This window comes from Protopterus annectens, chromosome 5.part1, assembly GCF_019279795.1.
Source record: "Protopterus annectens isolate FY-2018-M chromosome 5.part1, PAN1.0, whole genome shotgun sequence".
NCBI lineage: Eukaryota > Metazoa > Chordata > Ceratodontiformes > Protopteridae > Protopterus > Protopterus annectens.
In genome coordinates, this window is record NC_056736.1 from 651,342,092 (window position 1) to 651,354,292 (window position 12,201).

The 12,201-nt window shown below is 37.3% G+C and overlaps 1 protein-coding gene across 1 annotated transcript in view; it reads left to right on the forward strand.

Moving 5' to 3' along the window:
- Positions 1 to 12,201, forward strand: part of LOC122803248 (receptor-type tyrosine-protein kinase FLT3-like) — a 495,076-nt gene that overhangs the window by 35,840 nt on the left and 447,035 nt on the right. The window contains exon 2 of the mRNA XM_044072843.1: positions 1,615 to 1,723. Within this exon, the coding sequence (XP_043928778.1) occupies positions 1,615 to 1,723 (109 nt within the window). The remainder of the gene's footprint in view (positions 1 to 1,614; positions 1,724 to 12,201) is intronic.

Consider the following 12,201-nt stretch of genomic DNA (forward strand, 5'->3'; position numbering starts at 1 on the left):
ACAGTGTGGAATGGGAAGATTTCTCTTTTCTGCACTGTAGTGTGGTCTCAGAGTTGGTATATTTAAAGAGCGAGGGGTGTGGGGTGTTGGGGGGCTTGCCCCCTTGCTTAAACCATTCAGGTAGGTTTTTTCTTTGGTTTATTTTTTTTATTATATTTTTGAACTTTTAAAAGTTCGATCGTATGGTGTAAACCATATGACGTTCAAACTTTTAAAAGTTTTATTATGTAATATAGACACGATTATAATCGGGCCTCCAGTCGTAACTGATTCATTAAGTGTTTGAGACATGGATGCCAACAAGTTCACCTTGAGGATGTTGCTCTTAAGATGAAACTAGGCATTTATATAGTGAACATATAATAAGGGTTATGATCAAAGATCAAAGCAGAAACAAAGTGTAGGAGCATGAAGTGTTTTACAGGGTTTGAAATGGCTTCCTATCGAAATGTTAACATTTGAAATGCTGGGTGCCGACAAGCCAAAAAAAAGAAAAAAGACCAAAAACACAGTAGGAAAGTGAATTTAGAAAATTGCTTTTCTCCTTTAAACTTCTGTTTGCAGGGGGACAAGCCCCCCTGAACCACCCATGTGGGGGGACAAGCCCCCAACACCTGCAAACTTGTATATACCAACTCCAAGATTAGCATACCTTGGAGAAAAGGGAATATTCTGAGAAATGGCATCTCGAACTTAGTATATGCAAGTCTGATCTTTAGGACTTGGGTTCATAGGTGTTTACTAGGCTAATGACCACAACGGCCTTTTTAAGCCTAGCCATGCATCCCAAATCTCTGACATGTTCTGATACCCTTGATAAATGTAAGCAGGGATTTGAGAGATGAAACATTTACATGCAGGGGCCTGATTGATGCTCAAGTGGAAATGATGTATCAGGTCCCGACATTTCAAATAGTTAGCATTTGAAACACACAGTAAAAAACAATTGCGAAAGCTCTCCACAACCACCAAATAACACAAAAAGAGAGCAAAATGCTAAATGAGATGATGAATGGCCAAAATTTAATATAAATGTACTATTTGATTTCTATTGGTTTCAGAGTTGTAATGAATTGTATAAAAGTGTGTGATGGTTGTGAATTGTTATATCTGATGAAGTCCATTTTTAATAGGACGAAAACGCGAATGTGATTAAGGCATTCATATTATTATTTTGCGTGTGGATTTATATTAAATTTTGGCCATTCATCCTCTCATATAGCATTTTGCTCTCTTTTTGTGCTATTTGAAACACACAGGTTGATTTCTATGTATTTGTTACAAAAGTCTACTTTGTTTCATAACACAAATGCAGTACTGACTTACCCTCTGCACATTACAAGTAGCTGACTATAAAGTGCTTTTAATAATAAATTGGGTGAGAAAACATTTGGTGCCACATGTTCTTAAACTGATATATTATGTGATTTTGTATATTATGAGGATTGCATAATGATGTACCGCAGAAGTATTGCACGCTTTACGTAGTTTATGTGTACACTGATTTCATATTAAATTGTGTATACTAATTCAGCTGTTCTCTAGTCTGCACATTTAAGTTATTTCTACATGTAAGAACTGAAACAATTGTATTTTCATTTCTGTTTGTGACAGGTATACCACAAGTTGACCTTACCAGTACAGATGATGAGTTTATTTGTTCTGCAGATAGCTATCCACAGCCTGAGGTTACATGGCAAAAAGTTTTGGGAAATCACACAGAGTAAGTACAGAAGATGTGTAACATAACTGACATCATGCCCATTAGATGGTTGTAATATATATATATATATATATATATATATATATATATGTATATATATATATATATATATATATATATATATATATATATATATATATATATATATATATATATATATATATATGTAAATTCTCTAAGGAACTTTTGTAAATAAACAGTTTTAGAATGCTGCAAGTTGAATATCAACATAAAAACATTTGCAAATAAATAGCATTCCCAGTGCTTAAGTACATACATATAAATGTTATACTTTTTTAAGACCAAATAACAGTGGTTTAGATTCATGATAACGGATTATTGCTCTGAGTGAGCTACAAAAATATGCATCTACTCTGTCTTCTGTAATGGCAGCAAACTATATACAATGTGAATTACATAGAATCCTAGTCTGTATGATTGTCTGAATTAACAGTGTACTTTTGTAGGAAGTGGGATGCTGGTCCTGTGTCTTCCCTTTACAGAAAGATTGTGAGCCACAAATTTAACATCAAAAGATTGTGTATGGTGACAGACATCATGGCTATCATTTGCTTAAGTGCAAATATGCAACATTTGTTTAGTTAAAATGCATTATGTAAAAGTCTGTTATGTGCCACTGAAGAGCTTGATAGTGTCGATAATATAGACATCATGGCAGCTGCAAAACAGTTGAATATGTAGGTACTTTTACGTTATCGGGGCAACACTTTCAATGCAGTCATTCAGCTGAAATCCGGTATCTGAGCACATTTTAAACACATCTGGTAAATATACATGTTAAGGTACTGAATTTCAATGCTGAACGACCGCATTGAAAATGTTGGCCCGATAACTGACAAACACAGATGGAGAAACAATGAATGCAAAAGTTATGGATAACGTTATCCCTGTGTACTGTCTTACTGTACATCTCCGGCATGTAGTAGTCCACAAGTTATGACTTGATTAGCTGAGAGAGACAACACCTCCATTGCAGGCCTCTGTTACTCCCTTCCCCATTCATTTATTATGCTGCCCTTTCTATTGAAGAACTGTAACACTCTAAACATTTACTTATTTTTTGCAAAATGTTTATAGTTGTAACTCCACAGAAATATTGTTTTGTGAGACATTACATGGTCATAGTGGCTGCAACTCTCTAGTACGTGAAAACGTTAATTACCAGATATTCTCTCTGAAGTAAAAGATGTGTGTAACTGAAATTATTATTAGTAACTATGAAGTGTAATTCACCACCTTTTTCTCCAAAACTCACCAGTTTTAGGTAGTAGGATTTCAGAAGGCAGAGCTAACATTTCGAGCCAGTCAGAGACAGTTGACAGTTATTGATTTCCTTCAGTTTTCAGTCACAGCCTGCATGTCTGTCTACAGTTCTCCTAATCGGTGTTTCAGTATCACAGCTAAAAAAGAAACGCGAACAAACCCGTAAAAAAGAACACATTTGTCATTCTCTGTAAAGGGTTAACAGCCGGGGATGCATACACACACTGCTATTTAAATGAAGTAATACATTCGGTGACAATCTGCAAGGGAAGTATGCCTTTCTGTACAAACATCAGCGGCAGCAGTCTGATCTCTGCGACCGCGGCCTAACATTCCGAAATGAAATCTCTGATGAGAACTGTTGCCCCGATAACAGAAAAGTACCAAAACTTATAACCGTTACTTTTTTCTTGCTGCTTAGAGGTGAAAAAATATAAAGCAACTACTTGTTCCGTTTGCTCTATACCCTTTTAAATAAAATCAATAAAGCCATATAAAATTAAATTGCTTTATTTTACTTTGAAACTCACTATCCCACATAATGAAAACAGACACTTCCTTTCTGTTTCTGGTGGTGCAGTTATAGTGATGCAAACTGACTGTAATTGACACTGCGCATGCATGTTGTTGCCATGTTCATTGATGTGTACATTTGCAGCCCATCTTGAAACTGTCCCATTGACTCAGATCATTGCTGACAGATGGAAATGGCAAAAAGCATGGATTGTACACTGACATTATTTTAAAAGGATAGTTCATTTCTTTTTAAATAATGGGGACCACTACGGCCACTCAAGCCCCATCTGCTCAAATTCCACTACCTCTCAGCCAGGTATTCAAGCATCTTGTGTCCTATGCAAGCAGCTTCTCACTGTTGAACTCAAATACGAGTTCAGCCAAGCAGCTGCTGCACACTAACTGTTCATCTCCTAGGAGAGGAAGTGCTCACATGCTAGGCAAGTCATGAAGGGGAGCAAGGAGTGTGAGTTTAAGTTTAGGGAAGGGGAAGGGAAGTGCAGCGAGATCAAGAACTTTAGGGTTAAAGAGGGAGAAGGAAGACTTAGGTTTAAGGAGGGATCATGGAGTTTAGGTTTAAGGAGGGGGAAGTGAATTTTATATTTTTGGGGTGCACAGAAGCTTTAAGATTAGGGACTGGTTCTGGCAAGACTAGATAGTGTGTTGAGAACTGGCTTTGGGAGGGATGTTTGGTTAAGGTAGACAAGTTAATGGGAGTTAGCACCTTCCAAAATGAGCGTGAAAAACAGCAAGGAAGTATGTCTCGAGCAAATGTGTCTGGAGCTCAAGTGGTAGATCTTAAATAATGATATTGTATAATAACAATTTCTGTACCATTTCAATGTCATGGTAAAGGAGATGTGTATCTCCATTGACGCTGTGAACTATACTGTGTAGGGCCACCCCAGATATCAGATCATGGCAGAGAGATGACAAAAGATGTTCCAGTGGAAAGGGAAATGACAAGACACTGCAGTGATTTTGTCATAAAATCCTATGGACAAAAGCAACCAGAGTCTTGTCAAAGATCTGATACCAGAAGATGAAGCCCTCAGGTCAGAAGGTGTCTGGCATACTGCTGGAAAAGAGATGAGAATAAGTATGGTTATCACTCAGATTGATTAAAGGCCGGAAGGATGCCCATCTGCAAAGGTGCTCAGAGATGAAAGGAAGGTATGATGCTGTGAAAAACTTCACACCATTGGAACTTATGAATTAAGTTAAAATTGAACTGGTTAAGCATGAAATGATAAGCATTAACATTGACATATTGGGAATTTGTCATTTTGCATCATATGATCATCAGATTTTCTACTGACATCAAAAGTCTTACAAAACCCTCAACAAGACTCAAAGCTCTGTCACTATAGTTAGTAGCCTACTGACTGCTAAGAGGTGGCCTATGTCTGGCATACAAGGCATCCTCTGACCCAATTCTAATGGATTTACTGCACGTCAGCAAGTCAAATGGCATCAGAAATACTGAGTCTAGGGATCTAAGCCTCTTCTGTATCAACAGAATGGATTGAGGGAATAAATTTATCTCACAGAGGATACCACTGCTCTTCAGCAGACTACCCATCCACATAAAATAAAGCTCATCCTTGTCCTTATTCAAGTCCAGCATCAATCTATGCATGGGTAGCAGAGCATTTTCCTCAGGACTGCCCCTTGTACTACTAATGGTCAGAGGCAACTCCTAAATGCTTTATCCCATGCATGAGTCCTCCCAAATCATCTATGGTACAATCCCAGTTATTCTTACTAGGGGTAATACATAATTCTTGATCACAAGGGGCTAAGGCCAATCTAATACTAAATGGGATAGGTAAATTTGAGAACCAATGGAAAATTGGCCAGGCTTACAATGGGCCACAAAGGCACTAGTCTATTACATAACCTATAAACCTGTAAAAGAAAAGGTTAATAAGAGGATGTCAAAATCTATGTTTGGAAATAAACCCAAAACATGAAAGAATGATCTCAATCAGACTACAAGAGAAACCATTCAAAATTACAAAGATACAAGTTTACCATCCAACCTCAGAAGCTGCAGAGTAACAAGTTAATGAGTTTTATTGAGGATATGCAGCAACATTCAAAAATAACTGCAGAAAAATATGTTATATTTATCACAAAAGATAGATCAGAACTGTGATGTTCATAGTAAACTTACAGCTGGCATAATACTTAAGTTTGGCATTAGAGTTTGAAAGGATGCAGCCCATAGAGCGGTGGAATTCTGGCAAAGCAATTCACTGGCCATAGCAAACATTCTCTTTCTACAGCCTAAGATATGGCTTTACAAATGGCTAACTCCAGATGGTCAATAACAAAATGAGATTGACTGTATACTTTGCAGTCAGACATGGACAAAATCACTACCCCAAAGAATCATAAAAAACTCCATTAATTGGAATGTCACATTTGGATAGGAGTGACACAGTTGATAATATCCAAACATATAACTGCCTCCGACTTTAGCTTGACTCCTCCCTGAGCTTTCAACAACACATCTAAATAACCAAATCCAAAGTAAACAAACTACTGTTCCCAAGCAACCAAATCCCAAGTAAACAAAGTACTATTCTGGGCAAGGACAATTTTATATATGCGTTATTCCCAAGGCAGAGTTGCTCTAGGCAAAGGAATCCTCCTTCCTCAAATTGAAAATATCTTATTCTTAGTAGTCTTCTCCTCCAAAAGGAAACTATCTCTAATCCAGACCATTGTGAACAATATCTGAAGATTTAGAACCCTCTGACTCTGAAGAGCACCCCACTGCTACAGCTTGTAAAAGGCCATATGGCTTTTCATCTCTCATAGAATCACCTCCTCCTAGGATTCATGATCTTCAAATTCATCTGTATGAAATCTTTCCTGCTCTTTGCTAACAGACTCATGCAAAGAAATGTACTGTACAACCTCAGATTTCTCTTCTCATCCACCCCAATCTCCTCACCCCCCACACTAAAGTAAAACTCACAGACCACATCTTCTTCATCTTAGGCCCCAAAGCTGGTCGGTCCATACCAAAACAACTGACAAATAACTGACATACTCTCCTTTCTCACCTTCAGAAAACAACTCGAAACATACCTGTTTAAACAAAATGTAAATACTTTAACAAAGGCAGTGTTACTTGTGCATAAAACTGTATTCACCACAACTAAACCTGACTTGCACATAAGTAAAACAAGGACCAAACCTGCACTGTGAGACCCATTACTATTGTATTCATTTGCCTCTATCAATGTTCCACTGCTCCTCTGATCAATTGTAGCACAATGTGCAAATTGCATAATATTGAATTTTGTTCCCTTATCCTGCGGTGGTGGTGCTGCGGTAGCATTGTCGCCTCATAGTAAGACACTATCCGGTTCGATTCTCAGTTAGAGTGTCTTCTGCATGGAGACATGCATGAATGGATGTATCTTCATTGAAGGTTGTGCATCAGGCCTGGCAAGCCAGTACGTAAAAATCAACTGCCAATCATTAGCGGACCGGAGTTCCACTGTGGCGACCCCTAACCGGGAAAAGCCGAAAGACACAAACAAACATTTGAATACTGCACTTTACTTTCCTTTGGAATATCTATTGTTGCATGAAAGTCCTTCTGTATTGCATAACTTATAAATAAAGGGATTGTGTCAAGATCTAGGGATGTCATTGTCCCCCTTTACTTAGCCCTGATTAGGTCAGTCATTGTGTATAATGCCCCTTTGACATGTATCTGTCCAGACACATGCAGCACCAGTAATGCCCACAGAGATACCTTAATAAAATGATACAATGCCTGAACAACATTCCTACCTGAAGCGACTCAAAGCCCTGTCACTATACTTGGTGTCCTACAGACTGCTAAGAGATAAACTGTATCTGGCATACAAGGCATCCTCTGACCCATTAATGATGGATTTACTGTATATCAACAAGTCAGATGGCAGAAATATTGGGTCTGGGGATCTAAACCTCTTCTGCAATATCAACAAAATGGTTTGGAGGGACAGGTATGTCTCACAGAGAATGTCACTGCTGTGGAACAGATTCACTATCCACATAAAACAAAGTTCATCCCAGTAAATTTTCAAGTGCAACTTAGATCTATGGATGGGAAACGGAAAATTTACACCAGTAGTGCTTCTTGTACTACTAATGGACAGAGGCAGCTCCTAAATGCTTTATTCCATGAATGGATCCCCTTAATTAATCAATAGTATGATCCCAATTATTCTCAATTGAGGAAATATATATAATTATTGATTATGACATGGGTAAGGACAGTTTATAACCAAATGGGATAGGTTATTTCAATCACAAAAAGGGAAACTGGGTATACTTACAATGGCCAATAAGGACAGCTAGTTTAGTACTTACTTATGAACCTATTTATACTTTGTAACCTCTATTTTTGTACACAGTATTCTTGATATTAACCAGAAAACAGCTCATCTAGATCACTGTTCTACTCAGAAAGAAAATTAAGAAGGTAAAATGGTTGCCTGTGGGGGCTTTAGAAGTGGTCGAGGAAAGAAAGAGAGTAAAGAGCAAAGGAGGTATGAAAACTATGTGAAAATAAAAGCTTGATTTTCAGAGAACAGTAACAAGATATAAGGAGGCACAATTAAATAAGCAGTGCATAGAACTAGAAGAAGACGGTAGAATGGTAACGATAAGGGATACGTTCAAGACATTGGGCATTATTAAAGGAAAGCTCTGCATAGAACTATTATGGTAACGATAAGGGATATGTTCAAGACATTCAGCAATATTAAAGGAAAGCTCTGCATAGAACTAGAAGAAGACAGTAGAATGGTAACGATAAGGGATACGTTCAAGACATTCGGCAATATTAAAGGAAAGCTCTGCATAGAACTAGAAGAAGACAGTAGAATGGTAAAGATAAGGGATATGTTCAAGACATTCGGCAATATTAAAGGAAAGCTCTGCATAGAACTAGAAGAAGACAGTAGAATGGTAAAGATAAGGGATACGTTCAAGACATTCGGCAATATTAAAGGAAAGCTCTGCATAGAACTAGAAGAAGACAGTAGAATGGTAAAGATAAGGGATACGTTCAAGACATTCGGCAATATTAAAGGAAAGCTCTGCATAGAACTAGAAGAAGACAGTAGAATGGTAACGATAAGGGATACGTTCAAGACATTCAGCAATATTAAAGGAAAGCTCTGCATAGAACTAGAAGAAGACAGTAGAATGGTAACGATAAGGGATACGTTCAAGACATTCGGCAATATTAAAGGAAAGCTCTGCATAGAACTAGAAGAAGACAGTAGAATGGTAAAGATAAGGGATACGTTCTTCGACAAAATTAAAGGAAAGCTCTGCATAGAACTAGAAGAGGACAGTAGAATGGTAACGATAAGGGATACGTTTAAGACATTTGGCAATATTAAAGGAAAGCTCTGCATAGAACTAGAAGAAGACAGTAGAATGGTAAAGATAAGGGATACATTCAACACATTCGGCAATATTAAAGGAAAGCTCTGCATAGAACTAGAAGAAGACAGTAGAATGGTAAAGATAAGGGATACGTTCAAGACATTCAGCAATATTAAAGGAAAGCTCTGCATAGAACTAGAAGGAGACAGTAGAATGGTAATGATAAGGGATACGTTCAAGACATTCGGCAATATTAAAGGAAAGCTCTGCATAGAACTAGAAGAAGACAGTAGAATGGTAAAGATAAGGGATACATTCTTCGACAAAATTAAAGGAAAGCTCTGCATAGAACTAGAAGAGGACAGTAGAATGGTAACGATAAGGGATACGTTTAAGACATTTGGCAATATTAAAGGAAAGCTCTGCATAGAACTAGAAGAAGACAGTAGAATGGTAAAGATAAGGGATACATTCAAGACATTCGGCAATATTAAAGGAAAGCTCTGCATAGATCTAGAAGAAGACAGTAGAATGGTAATGATAAGGGATACATTCAAGACATTCGGCAATATTAAAGGAAAGCTCTGCATAGAACTAGAAGAAGACAGTAGAATGGTAAAGATAAGGGATACGTTCAAGGCATTCGGCAATATTAAAGGAAAGCTCTAAATAGAACTAGAAGACAGTAGAATGGTAATGATAAGGGATACATTCAAGACATTCGGCAATATTAAAGGAAAGCTCTGCATAGAACTAGAAGAAGACAGTAGAATGGTAAAGATAAGGGATACATTCAAGACATTCGGCAATATTAAAGGAAAGCTCTGCATAGAACTAGAAGAAGACAGTAGAAGGGTAAAGATAAGGGATATGTTCTTCGACAATATTAAAGGAAAGCTATGCATAGAACTAGAAGAAGACAGTAGAATGGTAAAGATAAGGGATATGTTCAAGACCTTCAGCAATATTAAAGGAAAGCTCTGCATAGAACTAGAAGGAGACAGCAGAATGGTAATGATAAGGGATATGTTCAAGACATTCGGCAATATTAAAGGAAAGCTCTGCATAGAACTAGAAGAAGACAGTAGAATGGTAACGATAAGGGATACATTCAAGACATTCAGCAATATTAAAGGAAAGCTCTGCATAGAACTAGAAGAAGACAGTAGAATGGTAACGATAAGGGATACGTTCAAGACATTCGGCAATATTAAAGGAAAGCTCTGCATAAGAAGAAGACAGTAGAATGGTAAAGATAAGGGATACGTTCAAGACATTCGGCAATATTAAAGGAAAGCTCTGCATAGAACTAGAAGAAGACAGTAGAATGGTAACGATAAGGGATGCGTTCAAGACATTCGGCAATATTAAAGGAAAGCTCTGCATAGAACTAGAAGAAGACAGTAGAATGGTAACGATAAGGGATACGTTCAAGACATTCGGCAATATTAAAGGAAAGTTCTGCATAGAACTAGAAGAAGACAATAGAATGGTAACGATAAGGGATACGTTCAAGACATTCAGCAATATTAAAGGAAAGCTCTGCATAGAACTAGAATGGTAACGATAAGGGATACGTTCAAGACATTCGGCAATATTAAAGGAAAGCTCTGCATAGAACTAGAAGAAGACAGTAGAATGGTAACGATAAGGGATACGTTCAAAGCATTCGGCAATATTAAAGGAAAGCTCTGCATAGAACTAGAAGAAGACAGTAGAATGGTAAAGATAAGGGATACATTCAAGACATTCGGTAATATTAAAGGAAAGCTCTGCATAGAACTAGAAGAAGACAGTAAAATTGTAAAGATAAGGGATACGTTCAAGACATTTGGCAATATTAAAGGAAAGCTCTGCACAGAACTAGAAGAAGACAGTAGAATGGTAAAGATAAGGGATACGTTCTTCGACAATATTAAAGGAAAGCTATGCATAGAACTAGAAGAAGACAGTAGAATGGTAACGATAAGGGATACGTTCAAGACATTCGGCAATATTAAAGGAAAGCTCTGCATAGAACTAGAAGAAGACAGTAGAATGGTAAAGGGATACGTTCTTCGACAATATTAAAGGAAAGCTCTAGGTAAAATGCTAGAATAAGAGACAGATGTGAAGGAGCTAACAGTAGCAGAAGATATTCAGAACAGCTGGCAAAAATACCCAGAAGAACAAAATATGAAGGCTCCTAACATCTGTGATATGTATTATGGTATGTTTTCTGGTATGGAACCTACCATTCTCAAGAATGAAGTTAAATGAATTGTTTAAAATCCTTTAACATGATGCTGTTACAATGCTGGTTTCAGTTTGCCAGCAAATTTGGAAATGTGACAATAGCCATTAGACTAGTAAAGGTCAATTTTATATTCCAATCCCAAAGCAGGCAATGTTAGAGTCCTCAAAGTTGTCGACTAGTTGCACTTGTTTAACATGCCAGCAAGGTAGTAATGCTGAAGATCCTACAAGCTAACCTCCAGCAATATATGGACTAAGAACTTTCAAATCTACAAGGTGGCCTTTGAAGGGGCAGAAGTAGTAGAGATCAAATTACCAACATTCTTTGTGTAATTCAGAAAGAAAGGAATTTCCAGAAAAAAATATATTTGCTCTGCTTTATTGACTACTGTAAAGCCTTTAACTGTGTTTACAATAGCAAACAGTAGCAAGTTATTAGAGACATAGGGATACCAGGTTACCTTATTTGTCTCTTGTTGAATCTGTGTACGGAATAAGAAGCAAACGTTTGAATGAAATGTGGAATAACTGATGGATCAAGAATGGGAACAAAGTATGAGAAGGCTGAATATTTTCATCCTACTTATTAAATTTAAATGCTGACTATATCATGAGAAATGCTGGTTTAAACAACTCATATGATGGAAACAAATTCCTGGGAGCAATATTAACAACTTCCAGATATGCAGATGATACTATCCTAATGGCAGAAAGTGAAGAAGAACTGAAGACGCTGTTGATAAGTGTGAAATTAGAAAGTTCAAAAGTTGACTTGTAGCTCAACATCGGCTAAAATTAGGCTATCTAGCCCTAACAATTCTTGGCAGATACATAGGGAAGAAGTGGAGGCAGTGACAGAATTTATTTCCTGGGTTCAAAGATCTCCACAGATGGTGATTCCAGACATGTGACATATGACAAAGAGAGTAAAATAGAAATTACAATGGCAAAGAGCAAGGCTTCAGATAAACTCTACCATCCTCTGGAAATTGATTCAGCAGATGGCACAAAGAAGTGCCATCAGGTTACAAGTCAATATT